The following is a 19,540-nucleotide window of genomic DNA, read 5'->3' as shown; positions in this document are numbered from 1 at the left end:
GGTCTTTGCAAGAAGTCTCTGCACATGCTCCATTTGGTTCCATTGCTCACTTGGCTTGTGGAGCCATTTAAAAACAATGAGAACAATGAAGAAGGACTTTAGAACAGACCAGCTTGTCTATCTGCTCATTCAAGTCTTCTGCAGCGAGAGCGTTTTGGTGAGAATTCTCAGGGATACCATATTTTCCTCCTCCAAACTGATCTTGAAAAACTCTAGTACATTAATTCTTCCTCAAATAGCTTATCACCATGTCCCCATTCTGCTCCTTCCAAGTGTCTACCAGGGCAGAGGAACAGCCACTCTCAAGAAATTCACATTGATCTTGAGCCCAGGAATGAGAACTAGATAATGTTGATTGATCTTCTGTCTCCTGAGAAGAATTCAGTTCTCCTTCTTCCCTTCATGGCATCCCTCCAAGGGGTTTTAATATCACAAGAGGAGGCAGGCATGGCAACCCACTCCAGTATTCTTGACTGGAGAATCCCATGGACAGAGGAGCCTGTGGGCTGCCGTCCATGGGGTCACAAAGAGTCAGACACGAATGGAGCTACCTAGCATGCCTAAGTCACCAAGTAAATAGGGGCTCTTCTTTTATAGGCTTAAAAGAAGACTCGGTCTTAGCACAGGATCCATTCTCTAGGGCAGTGGTTCCCAACCTTTTTGGCACCAGGGACTGGTTTCATGAAAGACAATTTTTTCACAGACCCAGGGATGGTTTGGGGATGATTCAAGGGCATTACACTTACTGTGCACTTTGTTTCTCTTATTATTACATCAGTTCCACCTCAGATCATCAGGCTGTAGATCTGGAGATTGGGGACCCCTGTTCTAGGGCACCCAGGCTCTCTTTGGCTTAAAGGGAATTAAATCAGTTAATATAACTAACAAGTTTGCAAGGGAAGAAGGAGGCTGGAATACTTTAGCTTATTGACTCACATCACTCCACTGCTATCAAACCTGTTGGGGTTGTTTTAACTTACTTTTGGTTATATAAATCAAATAACTTGATCTTTCTGTCAGTTTCACTCCTGGGATCCCATTTTAATGGAGAATCCTTGAAAAAATCCTCTTAAAGACTCCAAAACATTACCATGTTGTGTCATTCATTTCCATTTTAGGAGTTGGAGAAGCAGGTGAAATTAGTAACTTGACGTTTTCTATTTTCCTTTAGCAAGTTATTACACTTTAAAATGCAAAAAGTTCTTCAGCAGGAGCTAAATGATACTGAAAGAGGAGGAAATACGACCCCTGCAAAGTTCTTCAAGGCTTCTCTGTTCATTTGCACGTTGGGTTTTTAACAGAAAATAGGACGGCATCTATGACTCAGTATCCTGAAGGGTGGGATAAGTCTTTCTAATTTTAAGTCACAGCCTTAGGAAGCCTGCTGTTGTCACGTGTCTGAACCATATTCTCTATCAGCTCTGTAAGTCACGTTGCTAGAAATTTCCCTCTTCATCTGCCTCCTCCGTTATCACTTTGTTCAGAATTTCTGTAAAGAGAATAGGGATGTCACTTATTAGCCTCCTCAGATCCTAATAAGACGTTAGGATTTGGAGAGCATGCTGATTGAGTAAGGGGATACTCCCTATAAACACCATTCTCCAGGCTGAAAAGCTATGATCCCCAAAGCTGTGACTGGGTGGGCCAGGATCATACAAAAACCAGGTGAAGATCAGGCTAGAGCTTGCTCCTATGCACAGAAATGAACACCAGATACTGCAATGAAGAGGCTTTCAAAGACTTCATAGAATTTAATTTAGAGTTTCTTTCCTCTGTGTACTTCCTTCAAGGATGGGAGGGTTTGAGAAACCATAAAATGAGTTCTGCTCAGTAGGGAACCAGAGTGGGAAAAAAGCCCTGGTTTAAAGTCATCAGCTATGACAACTGGAGTAGAATAAAATTGCCTAGCGGGGGCTTCCCTGGAGGTCCAGTGGTTAAGATTCCATACTTCCACTGCAGGGGGCATGGATTTATCCCTGATCAGGGAACCAAGAGTCTACATGCCATCACAGTGTAACCAAAAGAAAATGAAGCTGTGGTTCTTGATGAAACTGAACAAGACAATAATACAAATTTAAAATAATTTAAAAAAAATCACCCACTGGAAGCTAAAGACGGGGAGCAAGGGGTTGAGGAATCCCAAGGCCATCACTCCCAGACCCTTTGAAAACTCAATGCAGTACTAGGCACTTTGATTATCTCACTTTGGGATTTCTGGCAGCTGCTCTGCCAAAATGCCATAGAGAGAGGACTCAGGTATCCAAATGCCAGGCTCTCGACCTCCTCCTCGTCGTCGTCCTTGTCTTCTAGAGCCAGGCAGGTCTTCATCACCACACCTGAGAAGGGCCGAGAGAAGACCAACACTATGGCTGCCATCATACCCTCTGTGCAGGTCATAGAGATCCGCGGGCCGATGGCGCCCCCTGGTGGAGGAAACTTCTCACTCAGGCGCTGAGGAAAGAGCAGGTAGGTGCTGGTAGGTCTGCCCGGCAAACCACCCACCCACTGTGCCATCAGAGATGGGGCTGCCTTTGAAATGCCTCCGCATTCACTCACGCCCACCCTGCACCCCAGGCACCTGCTCGTGTGGACCACACCGTCAGGGATGGAGAAGCTCAGAGCTGAAAGCGGGGTGGGTCAGCGGCAGTCCAGTCTCCCTTCTCTGCAGGGGTCTCAGGACCCGGGTCTTGCTCATAACACCCCTCCCTGTGCTTCCCGGCCATTCATCTGAGCCTGCTGTTCTGCCCTCAGTCCGCATGCGCCCTTCCTCAGGCTGCAGATCCACTTCTGAGCCATGGCTTTAGGTCAATATTTGGTGAGCCCTCCACTCCAGAACCCAGACCCTGATCCTTTCTAGGTCAGGCCCTCTCTGTGGATCTTGCTTTTAAAAAGATCAACCGGAGCTTGAGGCGTGAGACGTTCAGGAGGTGCTGAGTGCAGAGAATGTGGATCTAATTGGGAAACGTGTGCTTGTTTAGCAAGCGGTGTTTGGCGGGGCGGGGGTGGTCATACATTGAGATATTCACTCTACCTCTTTTCTGAGCTCCCAGGATTTCTTTGAGTGTCCTTCTTTCCTCTGGGCATTGATACTGGTCTTAAAGTGCAGTATGCTTTTTATACATGTGGAGAAAATAGTTCACTGAATTAAGTCTTCCCAGGTGGTACTAGAGGTAAAGAACCCACCTGCCAATGCAGTAGATGTTGAGACACAGGTTCGATCCCTGAGTCAGGAAGATCCCTGGAGTGGGGCATGGCAACCTGCTCCAGTATTCCTGCCTGGAGAATCCCATGAACAGAGGAGCCTGGCAGGCTATGGTCCTTGGGGTCGCAACGAGCTGGACACGAGTGAGGCAAATTAGCACACCACCACCACTGTGGAGCGAATAGCCAACAGTGATTAAGTCCTTCCCACATGCCTCTGTATTTTCCTAAAGGCTTCACCTGAACTGGGTTGTTTAATCCGAGAAGCAACCTTCTGAGTCAGGGCGTTAGTGTCGGTGCTTTGCAAACACAGAACCTGAGCTTCAAGGAGAAGTCTTCCCCAGAGTCTCAAGTGGCTGCTGGGGCCACAGATCAAGCCTTGAACTCATTGGGCTGAGTGTTCTCTGAAGCGCAGGGAGAGCCTGCTTGTAGTAAAAAGGCCAGAAGGGAGGACCCAGGTGGGGGAGGGCCACTGGGGCAGAGCGGGAGGAGGAGGAGGAGGTTGGGTCTGTGGTTGGGACCCAGGGGTGGTTTTTATTCATTTTCCCAGTTAGGGTGTCTCACTGTGTCTTTACTGCAGGTGCAGAACAGCGTTCTGCCCTGGGTCACATTGGCCACGTGTAGGCTCAGCTCACTCTCACTGACCCGTGTGGCCCGGTAATTCGCTCCAGGGAGGTTTATGACTTCCTCATCCCCGGTACTCCGCAGACTGGCCAGCACCTGTAGTTGCCCCCGGAGATCCTGCTGGTACCAGCTCATCCAGGGGTACTGGGAATCCTTCAGGATGCACCGCAAGGTTTCAGCCTGTCCGCGAGCTACCAGGACCCACCTGGGCTTTTGCTCCACCAAGCTCGTGGCTGCATCTGAAACACACAGGCCGGCCAGGCTGAAGCTCCTGGGGGTAGCGGTCACCACCAGATCTCTAGCTGCAGCCAGAGCCTGAAGAGGGATCCCATGAGGAGTGCCAGGAGGAGGCTGCTGGGAACAGAAGGGGTCCTTTCACAGGGTGAGGGGCTGCAGGACGGTCTCGGCAAGCCTGGGGTCAGGGAGTAGAACTTTCTGCACCTACAGGCATCCCTGTGACCCAGTCTCTCTTTTCATCCCTCAGTCCACCAAGCGGTTGTCTCTGCCAGGCCCCTGACCTGTATTCACGGCAGCCAGGAGCACGCAGCCCCACAGGACGGGAAACGGGGCCATCACCTCGCCTCTCCAGCAGGGCAGGGGGATGGGGCCACCAGGCAGGAGAGCAGACGCTGAGCTGGGAGGCCCGATTCGATTCGTGGCTGAGACTCTCCGGGCCTGACGCTCAAAAGGGAGTGGCTTTTCCAGGAAACTCAGCATCTTGTCTTATCTCACTGAAGTTCAAACCTCAAACTGGAGTTTCCTGTTTCAGTACACCAACACACATTCACACACACACGTACATGCTCCCCACAGTCATCCCAGGGCCTCGGTGAATGTACCTGGACCTGCACCCTCTCAGCTGCTTTGCAGAGAGATTCCTAGAAACATGATGCTGAATCTCTTGTCTCCAGTCTTCACAAGGAATTAAAATAACTCAATGAAACCAAGTCACGGGGCTTCTCTGGTGGCACAGTGGTAAAGAATCTTCCTGCCAATGCAGGAGACACAGGTTCAGTCCCTGGGTCAGGAAGATCCCCTGGAGGAGGGCATGGCAACCCACTCCAATATTTTGGCCTGGGAAATCCATGAACCTGAAGGACTACAGTCCATGGGGTTTACAAAAGAGTTGGACACAACTGAGCAACTAAACAACAGCAACCAAGTCAAACTTGTAGACTGAACAGACATTTTCCTATATGCATAGAGGCTCCTGCAGGGCAACTTTAGGGGTAGGTAAGGAACACTCATCTCTGATGACCTGTGTTTTCCTCTGTAAAAGCAAATACAAACAAAACAGAAGAAAATACGAGAAGAGACTTCCCTCCCCTCCATTTTCTTAGAGCATTTATTTAGAAAACTTATAAGTTCTTTCTCTGTCTCTTTGAAATGTATACACCATACTCTCCTTAAAAGCTAAATCACCTCTTGCCAGTATTAAGACCGAAGCATCTCTTTCTCAAGGACCTGCAACCATTTCTTTGGAATAAAATCATCAAAGAAGATGAGCCTAACTTGGTCTAGAGCAGATGCCTGGCACCATGTTGCAAACTGATTTCATCATAAAGATATGATATAGGGACTTCCCTGGCTGTTCAGTGGTTAACACTTGTTAAGTGTTAAGACACTGCGTTTTCATTCAGGGAACCCAGGTTTGATCCCTGGTCGGGGAACTAAGATCCCGCATGCTACAGGGAGTGACCAAAAAAAAAAAAAAAAAAATAGAAAAATACTATGACATTTATTTTTCCTTTAGTAAAGCCAATTAGCAAACACACATAGACACCCCAATTCCCAAGGGACTTCAGCATGGACTGTGGATTACTGAAATGGACTGCCAAGTCCTCTCATTTGAGGACAAGTTATTGCTTCTCTTGGGCTTCCCTTGTGGCTCAGCTGGTAAGAATCCACCTGCAGTGTGGGAGACCTGGCCTGGGTTCGATCCCTGGGTTGGGAAGATCCCCTGGAGAAGGGAAAGGCTACCCACTCCAGTATTCTGGCCTAGAGAATTCTGTGGACTGTATAGTCCATGGGGTTGTGAAGAGCTGGACACGACTGCGTGACTTTCACTTTTATTTTTAATTATATTTTCCCAACAACTCACAGTGCTGCCACTTCCTGGCAGTGTGACCTTGGATCTCAGTTCATTTCTCTGTAAGATGGAGATAATATTGGAAGCTAGTTCATAGGAGTAAGTAGATTAATACATGAGAATTTCTTAGAATAGAGCTCCTACTAAGACTCACGTAGTAGGAGTTGACCTCTAATGTTGCAATTGTAAACTTCCAATTCAATAAAAATATGACAATTAGAGTCACTTTTACTGGTCTTTGTGGGCTTCCCTGGTGGCTCAGAGAGTAAAGAATCTGCCTGTAATGTGGGAAACATGGGTTCAGTCCCTAGGTTGGGAAGATCCCCTGGAGAAGGGCATGGCAACCCACTCCAGTATTCTTGCCTGGAGAATCCCCATGGATTGAGAAGCCTGGTGGGCCACAGTCCATGGGGTCACAAAGAGTTGGACACGACTGAGTGACTAAGCACACATTCACACTGGCCTTTAATCTCCTGGCATGCTGCAGTCCATGTCGTCACAAAGAGTCAGATACAACTTACTTACTGAACACCAGCAACATGTATAAAGTAACTCCTTAATATTTTCTATATCACACTTTCAAGTGTGCATAATCTAAACGTGCACAAAATGTGAATTGCACTATATTCTAAGTAACATGTGCTGATTCCGTGTCCCTCCCCCACCCCCCCCACCGCCCCCCACCGCTTTTCTTGTTGTTGGGGGAGGATCTACATTTTTTTATATTTAAGTGTTGACTACAAAATTATTCACAACCTAAAAGTTGAGAGTTCTCTTTCTTTTGATGGGAATTTTTAGGACTTCAAGCCAGGGAGGGTGCATCGCAAATAACCCTGAGAACTGCTGCGGGGGGGGGAAGCAAGGGAGGGAACCAAGGTATTTAGGAGTTTTGCAACAAAGATCAGGTAGTCTGAGCATCAATCGGTAATTGTTAATTAAAGAAAACCAGCTATCTAGAGTTAAGGAATTGAGCACTTTTCTTTGTATTGGAAAAGGCAAGAATCTGGGCTCACTGAAATCATTCTTTTGATATACACCTCAGCCATCTGGGGCCAGTATCCTGTGTTTTCACTTCCTGAGTTTCCTCAGGGCTCACTGTAGGGAGTGGCTATGGTCTGAAGGCTGCTAGAAGGAAGGTATTCTTCTCCTTCCTGAATTGCCTGGGGCTCACCAGCTCACCATCTGGTGGTGGCTGCAATTTCTGATGACCGTGACATCTTTTGTTTACCAACATGCAGGCAATATTCCATTTCTCAGAAGTTTCAGGCCTGAAAATGTCAGTCACTCAGTCGTTTCCAACTCTTTGAGACTCCATGGACTGTAGCCCGCCAGGCTCCTCTGACCATGGAGTTCTCCAGGCAAGGATACTGAAGTGGGTTGCCATCCCTTCTCAAGGGGATTTTCCTGACACAGGGATCGAACCCGGATCTCCTGCGTTGCAGGCAAATTCTTTAGCATTTGAGCCACCTGGGAAGACCTGTTTCAGAGGTACAGCATTATAATTCAACACCTGAACACTCTGCAAAGTGATCACAAGTCTGGTCAGCATCCATCACTGTGCTGTTGATGTCCTTTCCCTCAGGTAACCACTCCTCTGATCTCCTGTGCTGAGACACTCTTGCCTTCAGCCCCCTTACCTATTCCCAGCATTAGGACTCCAGAGAAGGAGGAAATGAGCTTAGGGAAGCACTGCTCAAATCACACCTCTTGAATACCAGACCAATGGGCATGCCAAGATGTGTGCTCACCCTCACAAGGCTCAAGCACTTAATCCTGATGTTTGCTCCCATGAGAGTCACTCTGGGGTTTAGATGATGAGAGGAAAGTGGGCTGGGAGAGGGGAGAAAACAGTAACTGGGGGAAAAGGGGAGAAAGAGTAGAGAAAAGCCCCGTGAACAGACAGAGGGGACCAAGGAGCAGAGATCCCCTGCGTTGCAGTGGTCACTGGGTCTCCCCAGGCCAGCGCTCTGGCCAGTGAGCAGATTGCAGCAAAAGGGATCCTGGGCCCATCTCGGGTTACAGGGCTGGCTGTCCTGTCTCCCAGCCCCTTCTCCCTTCGCCTTAATCCCCAAACGCGATTGGGATCAGCTTGTCTCTGACGCCCCTGTTATCTCCTCCCAGGCTCCCACTCTTCAAGGTTGGTGCCTCCCCAAGCTCCTGCTCTGCTCTTGGCCCGGTTCCTATCCAGGGCCAGGGTAAGCCTCTTCCTTCCAGGCGGCTGCCTAGCTCCTTACCTTCCCTGCCTGCTCAGGGGTGGGTGGTACGGTTGTCCTCTTGAAAAGGTGCTTTCTCCCAGATGCACCCCAGCTACTGCTCAGGTGCTCCCAGCAGCTGCAAACATCCTCAGCCAGGTTCTTACCAGCCTTGATGAGCTCAGCAGGTGATGAGAAGAATCATCTGCCCTCTATGGAGGCTCAGACAGAGGCTCCAGTGTCTACCCACACTTGTTTAAGCTGAATTCCTGTGTAGAACTGTGTGGCCCAGACTCTGTGATGGAGGAGGCCCTCCAGGCTAGCCTTTTTTTTTTTTTTTCCAGATCCTCTCCATTGTCTGATGGAAGAAGAACACTGAGGGTCAGGTGAGGATGGGCTCTATCAGACAATGGAAGAAAGAACTCGAGGGTGAGAGACTTTTGTCCCTCTCCTAAGGAGCAGCCAGTGAATGACACCTGCTCCCTCAAGAGGACAGGCCATGGTGAAAATGCCTGCAGGGGAAGGAGTGCCCTGTGGGTGTCGGTGACCTAAGGGAACAATGGAAAGAGGAGGCCAGGTCCCGTGGTCTTGTGTTCACTCTCCCGGGCCCCTGTGGTCTCATGTTTGCTCTGCCACTGACCAGATCGGGGCTCAGACACTGCTCAAATCACTCCTTGATGATTCCATTTCCTCATCCAAAAATTAAATGGACTGGGATTCTTGGAAAATCAAGTGGATCTGAAGTTCCTTTTCACCCCGGTGTTCTGATACTATAATATTCCTCTGTGCTTCTATCATTTGCATCGCACTGAACAGCTTGCCAGCAGGGAAGCTGGCCAAGCCTCTGGTGGAAGGTCCCTGAATGTGACTTCTCTGAAAGGCAATTCATGGGAAGAAGGGGAAAGTGCAAAGCACCCCAAAGGCAAATTCATGTTTATTCCCCATTTTCTCCCTCTCCTCCTCCTCCTTGCTCCTCCCCAGCGATGTGCAGAAACTCGAAGCTGCCCCAGACTTGCCCATCTGGAAAGCTGATTATGCCTCCCTCACCTCTACATGTCCTTCCAGGGATTAGTAGTCAAGACTCCTCCAGGAGATGGAAATCAAAGCCTTCCTCTCGCCCCCTCCCAGCACCTCTTCTCCTTCCTGCGCTGTAGGAAGGCTGGAAGGCAGGGCTACGTGGAGTCCCACCCCGACTCCCGGTCTGTACATCACTTCTGGGTAGAGACAAAATAGAAACCACTCATGAAAACTGGGGTGGGGAACATGTGCCAGAGGGCAGAGGGAGGGCTCAGTAAGAACATCCAGGGATACAGGGATGGGGGCAGCGCAGGAAGCGAAAGAATGGAGGGAGGCAGCGAGAGAAATAGAGGGAGAAAAGCACTGCAAAAAATTTAAAAAGGAGGGAGAGAAAGTGAGGAAGGGAGAAACAAAACCTCCTTGATTCCACAGAGTCCCCATGTGCAGGACACTTGCCTCGGGTTGACAGGGGAGAGCCAGAGTTATTCATTCCTGAGCATTTCATGCCAGGTGCCTACTCCAGGGCAAGAGCACCTTCTCTCTGAGCACCTCACACCTCCTGAGTTATGTAAGTGGCTCCACTCTGAGCCCAGAGATAATCAGATCAGAGGAGCCCCAGTCTGCCCCACCCCCGTGGCACAGCGCCTGGCGCAGATACAGGAGCATATAAGTCCGTACTTCTCGAGTGTCCATCTAAGGAGAGATGCTCCAGACCCCGGAAGACATGGCCTGTGCCCTTCTCTTCTGGCTTCTCCTGTTTACGGCCCTTGCAACCCCCTCCCAAGGCAAACGCCTTGGCCCCACGCCGCGTCTGCGTTATTCCAGGTTCCTAGACCCTTCTAACGCTGTTTTCCTGCGCTGGGACTTTGATTTTGAGGCTGAGATCATCACTTTTGAGCTCCAGGTCCGGACAGCTGGCTGGGTGGGCTTGGGTGTCACAAATCGCTACAGCAGAGCGGGAAGTGACCTGGTTGTCGGAGGCGTCTTGCCTGACGGCAATGTCTATTTCTCGGTGAGTCTGAGGGTGGCTCCCTCTCAAGCATGTTGGGTCTCTTGCTGGGTGGAGGATGACTCTGAATCCAGGAAGGATCCATATTTTCCAAACATATTTGGGCACAGGCCCGGAACACCAGCTGATGGCTGACCTCTCCCTACAGAACGGTCCATTGGAGAGGCTGAATCTAGGTCTTCCAGACTGAATGTGCGTCAAGTGCCAAGGGAATGGAGGCATCAGACTGAAAGAGAGAGCGTCCTGGGCCACAATCTCAGTGCAGGCCACTGGGGGAGAATCCAAGCTGTTTAGGATACAGTCATCATCTTCTGTTACCTTTAGGCTCAGTGAGAGAGACCACACATAAAATAGTCTAGTAATGACATCAGTACCCTCAATAATAACAACTTAAAATTTTTATGCACTTTTGGTTAAGCAGGGGTTGGTCCAAATCTTTGCACATTAAACCTCGCAGCATCACCAGGAAGTAGATGATTATTATCCCACTTTACGGATGAAGAAGCAGCTCACCTGTCTCCCAGTCTCATTCTGAACTGCATTTATATGGTGAAGGGTCCATGTTAAGAGCCCCCTGAAAAGATGAAAAGTATAGAGCTTTCAGAGAATAAGTGGGTTTTTAAGACTTGGGGATATAGGAATATTAGGATTCATGGAGATGAGATTTGAAATGGGAGAAGTAAAGCAGGATCAGATACCAGCCATCCCTCTTCCCCATGAACCCCACCTTGACGCCAAGCTCTGTCCCAGGAGTGAACTATATTGTATAGACCCGGGGTTCCACTAAGTTGGTACCCTAGCGGAGCTAAAGAGACCCAGACTACTCCAAAGCCGTGAGCACTTAGGGCTCCCGATTCTCACCCCGTGACCTTCCCTGGGCCCCAGGACCAGCACCTGGTGGACGAAGACACCCTGGAGGAGGATGGGAGCCAGGACGCAGAGCTGCAGGGGCTGACGGAAGATGCCGTCTACACCACCATGCGCTTCTCCAGGCCCTTCCGCTCCTGCGACCCTCACGACCGAGACATCACGGTAAAGGAGAGAGGGGAGAGGAGCATTTGGTCGCAAGCAGGCTTTCCCCCTGGGCGGTGACGTCACCCCAACCTGGAGTGGCCGTGCCCGCCGGGCAGCCAGTCTCGGTTCCCAGGGCCGCCATCTCTCTCAGCCTTCCGCAGCACGCCTCCACGCCCCCATCCTGCCGCCTGTGACTCCACCAGCCCTCTACGGGTGGCCTCGCCCTGACAGCCCATGCCTCCTTCCCTGGTGTCCCCTCTTGAAGAACCTTGCCTGATCTCCTTGAACTGCAGGGTGTCGTGAACCACCCGTGGACATGGGCTCAGAGAGGTGCTGGGAGAGGGGGTGTGGCTTGCCCAGCATCTCCAGCAGGTCAGCCTCTAGGCAGAACCAGAACCCAACTAGTTCTGATCCCCAATCTCAAGCCCTCTCCATTCTGAAACCACGCCGTGGCATTCTGGGGGGCCAGGGGGGGAGGGTTGCTCGAGGAACTCCGGTTCTTTATGTCTCAGCACAGAACAAAATTCAGCAAAAGGCAAAGTGATAGATGAGAAGGGATTTATCAGAAGAGGATACTTGTGGGGTCCTCGTCAGGTGGGCGAGAGGGTGCTGCCCCTGAGAACCTAGTGCATTAAACGTTTATAACAAAGGAAAAGTGGGAAGGTGGCGGGAAGACCACCTTCTGCCTCATTCTTGAGTAGGCATCACCTTCCATCCTCAGTTCCTCCTCTGCATCAGGTGGGGAAGTTTGCTTGTCCCTACATGGTCAAACCAGGACTGTCATGGTGCTATGGAAAAAATTGTTTCAGACCTCAGTACGAGGGTCTTTCACTTTCACATGTCACCTTTCCACAAACTATTGTTTTTTATGTGTGTAGAGAGTATGTCCTAGGTGGTCGTTAACTAACTGAGCTCACCGGCAGGATGCGTGTTTCACACCACCACTGTTTTATTGTTTGGGGGCATGTCTCTTGCTTTTGCTGCACGGTTTTGTTGCTAAGTAAGCCTGCTTGGTTTTGTGGCTAAGTAAAGCTGCTTTGGCCAGAGTTCCCTGGTGGCTTACAGGGGCTTCCCTGGAGGCTCAGATGGTAAAGAATCTGCCTGCAATGCAAGAGGCCCAGGTTCCATCCCTGGGTCTGGAAGATCCCCTGGAGAGAGGACTGGCAACCCACTCCAGTGTTCTTGCCTGGAGAATCCCATGGACAGAGAAGCCTGGCGGGCTCTGGTCCATAGGCTTGCAAAGAGCTGGACGTGGATGAAGCGACTTAGCACGCGCAAACCTGTTTTCTTGAGTACTCTTTAACTCACAGGGATCTCTCATACTCTTAGTCCCTTAGTGGGATTAACTATTTAATTGCCCACTTTGTCCCTTCACTCTGTCTGTCCCTATCCGTTGCTCTGTGAGCCAGTGACTTGTGTCAGTGGTTGGGTGTGCGTGTGTGCAAAGTCCTACTTGTGCATGGCAGCACCTGGACGCCCTTGACACCCACAGAGTGACACTGTGAGGGTGCTGGCCGCCTACGGCCTGGATGACACCCCGAAGATGGATCGGGAGCGTACATTTGTGAAGCCCATCTTCCTGCTCCAAATCATCCACCCTGATGATCTCGATGCCCCCGAGGACACCATCATCCATGACTTGGAGATCACTGATGTAAGACCCCCTCCTTCCTGCCCAGTCACCTCCAGCCCCCTCCCACCTTCCACTCAATCCAGACCTTCCTCTTGCACTCAATATTCAGTACATTCCTGGAACCCAGGTTCCTCTGACTCCCCTTGGTCCCCTGAGGATGGTCAAACTGGCCCTCACGTGGCCGCCCTTCTCTGACCTGTCCCTTCACCTGCTTCTCCGGGAGCCTCCCTCCCCCCCACTCAGCCTCCGTGTGTCCCCCTCTAGTTCCTCATTCCAGAGGATGACACCACGTACGCCTGCACCTTCCTCCCTCTCCCCATCGTTAGCAAGAAGCACCACATCTACAAGGTACCGTGAACCAGACGGCGGGACATTGTCAAGGTGGGCAGTGGGCTGTCAAGACAGGCAGGGGGCGCGGTTGACTCTGAAAAGGTGTAGGATGGAGGTGTCCAGGAGGACCTGGAAGCCAGGCCAGGTCTGGTGGAGGTGGCAGTTCCAGGATTTCCTGAGCCCAGAACTACAGCTCCCAGCACTGTTTTACTCATGCCCCACGATGCAGCAGTGATTTTGATGATGGTCATTAGTTACTAAGTGCCTGCCAAGAGCAAAGGATGAGCCCTACCCTGGGCCCAGAAATGTGTTCTTTTAGCCCTGGAGGAAGTGCAGGCTGGTGGGGGAGGTGGGGGCACGTGGCCAAAGGCTGTCAGGTTGGCAAAGTCTGGCCAGAGGAGACTCAGGTAGGTCACCTGATTTCACATTTGAGTGATTACAATTTTGATCAAATAAATGAAAGTGTGACCTTACCGTGAATGGCCAAAGTGTACCAGTCATGGTTTTCTTTAGAGAGTGACTCCAACAAGGTGTGGTCACATGCTCAGATATAGGGAACTGATGAGGTCACTAAGGGAAAGTCGGAAGTCTTGGGATATTCCTGGCTAGAGCTGTCCTGTGTTCTCAGGAAGGGGTTTTAAAAAGACTGAGGGCTGAGAGAGGAGTCGGGTGGAGTGCCGGGGACATTTGGGGAAGGAGGAAACAGAGGAAATGGAAGAGGAAGAGGGAAGTGGAGACCTGGGCATAGTTTACTAATATCTGGGGAAAAGAAAGCGAGGTGGGGGTGGGGGCTCGAGGGATAAGGACTTGACCCAGAAGATCCTGACCGTGCTGTGTCCTGCACCCCCTGCCCAGTTCGAGCCCAAGTTGGTCCAGCACAACGAGACAATTGTGCACCACATCCTGGTGTACGCCTGCGGCAATGCCAGCACTCTGCCCACGGGCATCAGCGACTGCTACGGGGCCGACCCCGTCTTCTCCCTCTGCTCACAGGTCATCGTGGGCTGGGCTGTCGGGGGCACAGTGAGTCCGTGTGATGAGGGAAATCGGTAGCTAAGGGGACACGTGTGGTCAGGCAATGGGGATGGTGAATGGGTGGAAGATGGAGACAAGGGAGGTCTGGGATGGAGGCGAGAAGACACGGGTGAGCCCTGGGGGGTCCCCTGCATCTACTTCCCAGCCATTCTTGCTGCCAAACCTCCCTCCTTCCACCAGAGTTACCAGTTTCCAGACGACGTGGGCATCTCTATTGGGACACCCTTGGACCCCCAGTGGATCCGCCTGGAGGTTCATTACAGCAATTTTCACAATCTGCCTGGTAAGTGTCTACAGCGTTTATGGAAGCGCCCGTGGATGGGGCTGACTGAGTCCTCTAGGCATTGATGCAGGAGGCCCACCGACTCCTGCTCGCAGCCCCACCCTTGCCTTCCCAGGCCTCTTTCTCCGCAGCCTGTGGCCCGTTCCCCTGCCTCCTCTGATCGGTCCTGCCTGCCCCAGGTCTGTATGACTCCACGGGGATCCGAGTGTACTACACCGCGCACCTGCGCAAGTATGACATGGGCGTCCTGCAGCTGGGCGTCTTCACTTTCCCCATCCACTTCATCCCCCCCGGCGCCGAGTCCTTCATGTCCTACGGACTGTGTAAGACGGAGAAGTTTGAAGAGGTGAGGCTGGAAGGTGTTCCCCCAGACCCCCCACTTCCCCTGAGATTCCCCGTTCCCAGTCATAGATCTGGTGTGATCCACCAGTGCGCAGCCCGAGTCCCCAAGGCGGAGAAGGACCACTGCCTGGTGCTTTGGGAAATTGACCTGACCTGGCTGGTGCAGGGGAGGCGGGGGTCAGGGCTGTGGGGCAGGAAGAGGGGCCCGGAGGCCCAGCAGGGACCACAGGGGTGTGTTCCAGTCTTCAGAGGAAGGTGTCCGATAGCAAAGGAGGGAACCAGGAGCAGAGCAGAGTTCCTAATGAGAACCAGGTGGTCTCCTTCTGCCTCAGATGAACGGGGCTCCGGTGCCCGACATCCAAGTCTTTGGCTATCTGCTGCACACCCACCTGGCCGGCCGCGCTCTGCAGGCGGTACAGTACAGGTAAGGAAGATCCAGATCAGAAGTGCTCCCTTCTGTATTTGGAAATAAGTTTTAGGAACAGTTGTTTATTCTGCAACGCGAGGTTATGCTCGGTTGGAGCAGGAGAAGCTAGAACTGTTCCTGGAGTAGAGATGACGGAGGGTGGAGAGTTTTGTTTTACAACGAGCCCACTGCTGCTGCTGCTTTGTTCATAGACCGCCCCCTCCCTGCATCAGCCTCTCCTTACTCCTCTCCCCATGTTGTCTCCCTCCAGAAACGGATCTCAGCTCCACGTAATCTGTAAAGATGATGCCTATGACTTCAATCTGCAGGAGACTCGAGATTTACCTTATCGAGCGGTGATCAAGCCGGTGCGAGCCGGGCTGGGGGAGGCACGGCTGGCATCCGGGGAAGGCAGGATCAGCACTTGTTATTGTTAGCCAAGAGGTCTAAGGCTGGACCGGTCCCTCTGCCTCTTACTTTCAGCCTTTGTTTCTCTGCACAGGGGGATGAATTGCTGATAGAGTGTCGCTACCAGACGCTGGACCGCGACTCCTTAACTTTTGTAAGTACGCATCTCCCCACCATGGTTAATGACAATAGCCTTAGAAGAGCCTTACCCCTGGTCTTGGCTATTCCATCACTCAGAATTTCAGCTGAAGCCCCTTTATTTCTCCAATGGTATTACCCATTCACATGGGGCTTTATGCTCTCACATCCCCATGACTATAAGATGGGTACCAGGATTCCCATCTTCTCAGTCAATGACTCACTAAGATTGTCGCTAGCTCTCTCTTCTTCTCCAGGGGGGTCCGAGCACCATTAATGAGATGTGCCTCATCTTTTTCTTCTACTATCCCCGAAACAACATCTCCAGCTGCCAGGGGTACCCTGACATCATCTACGTGGCCCACGAGCTGGGGGAGGAGGTATCAGAGTGAGTCATCCTGGAAGATAAGACCAAGACTGACCTCTAGAAGTTAGGTCACTTGTGTGCAAAGTATTTGTCTGCCTTTTTCTCATGCACTTACCCGATTTGAATGCTGTTTGCTTTCAAGGAGTGACCTTTAATTGGGGCTTTCTGGGTGGTGCAGTGGTAAAGATTCTGCCTGCCAATGCAGGAAACACAAGAGATGCAGCTTCAATTCCTGGACTGGGAAGATCCACTGGAGTAAGAAATGGCAACCCATTCTAGTATTCTTGCCTGGACAATCCCATGGACAGAGGAGCCTGGCAGGCTACAGTTCACAGGGTCACAAACAGTCAGACACGACTGAACAACTTTCACTTTTCACACTTTAATAATTTTAATGGATAATCATTGACTAATGTAATACCTTCACCATGATACTTATCAAGACCTATCAAGTTCATGGGGTCGCAAAGAGTTGGAAGTGACTGAGCACACATGCAGTGACCTTTTAATTACTTGGGACTAAGGTCCTCCCTGAGGCTCTGATGAAAATGCTGAAGCTCCTTTCCAAGAAAAATGCACATCTTTGCAAACACATCCCATTTCACAGACAATTTCAGGACATGTATAGGTTCCCAGAAGTCATCCCATCAACCTTCTTAGACTTCATGGTCCCCAGATCAAGAAACACTTCTTTATAAAGAGTCAACACTTCCTCTTTTTCACTTTTAAAAAATTCTCATCTCTAATTCTGATGATTTCTCCTTCTGCCATGCTCATGGTTGTCTTACTGAATTGTAAGACATTCCTTATGGTTTACACCGACATGGAACTGATGCTAACAAAAGTGAGGCTACTTTTTACACATTTTGCCAAAGCTTCAAGTCACCCCTGAACTAGTGTCTGCTCTTTCTGCCCACTGCAGCTCCATGGAGGGCATAATGGCCCTGAGCAATGTGGAGTGGACCCTGGAGAGCATTAAGAAGGCTGAGAAGGCCTGCAAGGAGGCCCAGCAGACAGTGATAATAAAGACTATTGATGTAAGTGTCCTGGGAGACACTGCGCTCTCAGGGTTAGGGCTAAAGGAGTGAGGGATGGTTTGGACAAGGCCAGAAAAGAGGAGAAAGGGGGTGTGAGTGACAATGGCAGGAACGCTGGATCAGAGAAGAAGAAGCTGAGCGAGCAGAGGAGGGCTGATGCTGCTCTGGGTGTGGGTGGGCATCTCCCGGTTAGCCTTTGAGGCTGCAGGGACTGGGGATGACCAAGGAAGGTCTTAGAAGATGAAATGAGGTGGGGGTGCTCCCACCTGTTTTCCTCCTTCTCCTGCAGGAGCTAGTGGAAAACACAACAGGCTGGATTCGGGACATCAACCCTACTCCCCGGGGTCCTTGTTTGGAGTCCTCTGGAGGCAAAGTGGAGCCCCAGGACAAAACCCCTGCAGGCTTCAGGGCAGCCCCCGTGGTCCTCTCAGGGTCCAGCAGTGTCCCCCTGAGGTGCCTCCCCCTGGCCGCCCTCTTGTTTGGGCAGGGGGCCCTGTCTCGGCTCCTTGCCACCGTACAGGCTGGAATCTGATACCGTCTCCTCAGTCACATACTCAGGCCCCTTCCCTGCTCAGACCTCCCATTATGGTCATACAAACTCCCCTCTTGGCCCCCAAAGCCCCCCATCTGTGCCCCTTCCCATGACCTCAGTCATGACTGCAGGCCTGGGTGTGGCACAGAGCCCACAGAACCTGGCCCAGGACAAGATTGACCATCCATCATTTACAGCATCCGAGAAGCATTGGTAGGACCACACATCCTCCAACAAAATCTGGATTCAAGGCTGGGAGGGATGGGGTCTCTGAGCAGTCTGGTACCCAGGCTTGCTCAAGGAGATGCTGTGTGGGGAGGAGGGTGCATGAATGCAGAGAGGGAGCCCGGTAAGCCCTCCTCAGCTCATGCTGGCCCTGGAGGAGCTCCTGTTTCTCTTTTCTGCTGACATCTTTGCCCAACCCTCCCCGTAGAGGCAGCCACATGTGTGCTTGTGGTGAAGGGAAGGGCTCTGTTTATAAGGGACAAAGTTCAAGGCACCAAATTAAACAGAATTCAACTCGCTTCCCAGTGCCATCTCTTTCCTTTGAGCCTGTGGTCCAGGTGAGACAACTGCCACTAAGGTGGTCTCTTAAAGGCTCAGGCTGAGGCATCCAGAGGGCATTTGAGGATCTGGTTGTCCCCAATGCAGCTTCTAATGCATCGCTCGCTTGCCTCAACTGTGCCTTGACTGCCAGCTGGTCTTTATTTTCTCAACATGTATCACGTTCTCAACACTCAGATCACCAGGTGGCAAGAGCCTGCCTGGCCAGGGAGGCTGACCTGGGCTCTGAAAACAGGTCGAGGACATGCCAGTCTGTGAATTGCCCTGCCCATGGTTCTCCTGTCTTCTGGAAGGGACCCCTGCCTTGAATATTCCAGGGTGTTTAGAGTATCTTAATTCCCTGAAGATTAGAGATCTGGCCTCTTAATTTCTTGCCACTGCTTGAGTTCATGTGTGTGTATGCCAAGTCACTTCAGTTGTGACAAATTCTGTGCAACCCTGTGGACCATAGCCAGCCTCACTCCTCTGTCCATGGGGTTCTCCAGGCAAGAATATTGGAATGGGTTACCAAGCAAAGCAGAAAACATGGCTTACCCGAAGCCAGAGGGATTGCCAAAGTTCACTACTGGGCTTCGCTGTGGTCACCATTCAAGGGAAATGGAGGCTTTTCTTTAAGTAATAATCTTAAAACATGGTTAAGGCATTTTGGCAGTAGTTTAAGGTCCACAAATTACTTTCTACAGCATGAAGAAACACACAAATCAAAACTAATCTAGACTGAAACTTAAAACAGACCTTTTGGGCATCTCCCTGGTGGCCCAGTGGCTAAGACTTTGCACTTTCAGTGCAAGGGGCCTGGGTTCAATCCCTCCTCAGGGAACCAGATTCCATCCCACATGATGCAACTGAAGATCCCTAGTACCACAACTAAAACCTGAAGCAAACAAATATTAAAAATAAAACAGACCTTTTCTCTCTGGTTTGCCCAATTCACAAAAAAAGTCTAACCTTTCTATTCAAAGCTGTGTTACTCCAAGCGCCCCCATCACCCACCCCCGCAAGCAAATTCTTCCACCCTCGATCTTTCGGGTAAAAACAAAAAGAAAATAGAAGAACCTCCTGGATGGATTTCTGACGTCAAACCTCAGTCTGTGTTGTAGCCTTATTCTCAGGTCTGTCCTGATAAGTTCATGTCAGCTGAGCAACCTCCCCAGAGTTCTGTAGTCAGAATCTTCCAGCGCTCCATTTGTCCAGCCCAGAGACGGGTGCACATCCCACGCACTATTGCTTTCCTCTGTACCCACTTCAGATTCCCATCTTTCATTTTACTTTCCTCTCCATCTCCTGATCTCAGCATTTAGTCATCATGTACATATTCA

General features: G+C 50.8%; 1 protein-coding gene and 1 gene segment (V, D, J or C); one reads left to right on the top strand and one right to left on the bottom strand.

Moving 5' to 3' along the window:
* Positions 1–3,569: 3,569 nt before the first annotated feature.
* Positions 3,570–4,557, bottom strand: LOC133072916 (T-cell receptor beta chain V region E1-like). The segment is given in 2 exon segments: positions 3,570–4,064; positions 4,344–4,557. Coding segments are annotated over 2 exon segments (528 nt in total).
* A 5,269-nt stretch (positions 4,558–9,826) lies between these two features.
* Positions 9,827–17,657, top strand: LOC133073057 (putative DBH-like monooxygenase protein 2). Its single transcript, XM_061166550.1, has 13 exons — positions 9,827–10,135; positions 11,018–11,164; positions 12,639–12,800; positions 13,044–13,127; positions 13,965–14,132; positions 14,325–14,427; positions 14,607–14,773; positions 15,102–15,193; positions 15,447–15,543; positions 15,678–15,737; positions 15,979–16,109; positions 17,011–17,125; positions 17,415–17,657. Exons 1-13 carry the CDS (start codon positions 9,827–9,829, stop codon positions 17,655–17,657), a joined length of 1,878 nt encoding a protein of 625 aa, XP_061022533.1.
* The last annotated feature ends 1,883 nt before the right edge of the window (positions 17,658–19,540 follow it).

This window comes from Dama dama, chromosome 18, assembly GCF_033118175.1.
Source record: "Dama dama isolate Ldn47 chromosome 18, ASM3311817v1, whole genome shotgun sequence".
NCBI lineage: Eukaryota > Metazoa > Chordata > Mammalia > Artiodactyla > Cervidae > Dama > Dama dama.
Note: the sequence above shows the minus strand (reverse complement) of the source record. Positions and strands in the feature narration are given on the sequence as shown.

Bases quoted from the DNA above. Each gene is read 5' to 3' on its own strand.
- LOC133073057 (XM_061166550.1), top strand. From the start codon at position 9,827: ATGCTCCAGACCCCGGAAGACATGGCCTGTGCCCTTCTCTTCTGGCTT. The intron at 14,428-14,606 runs GTAAGTGTCTAC...TGCCTGCCCCAG, and splicing joins CAATTTTCACAATCTGCCTG to GTCTGTATGACTCCACGGGG. The intron at 14,774-15,101 runs GTGAGGCTGGAA...CTTCTGCCTCAG, and splicing joins AGACGGAGAAGTTTGAAGAG to ATGAACGGGGCTCCGGTGCC.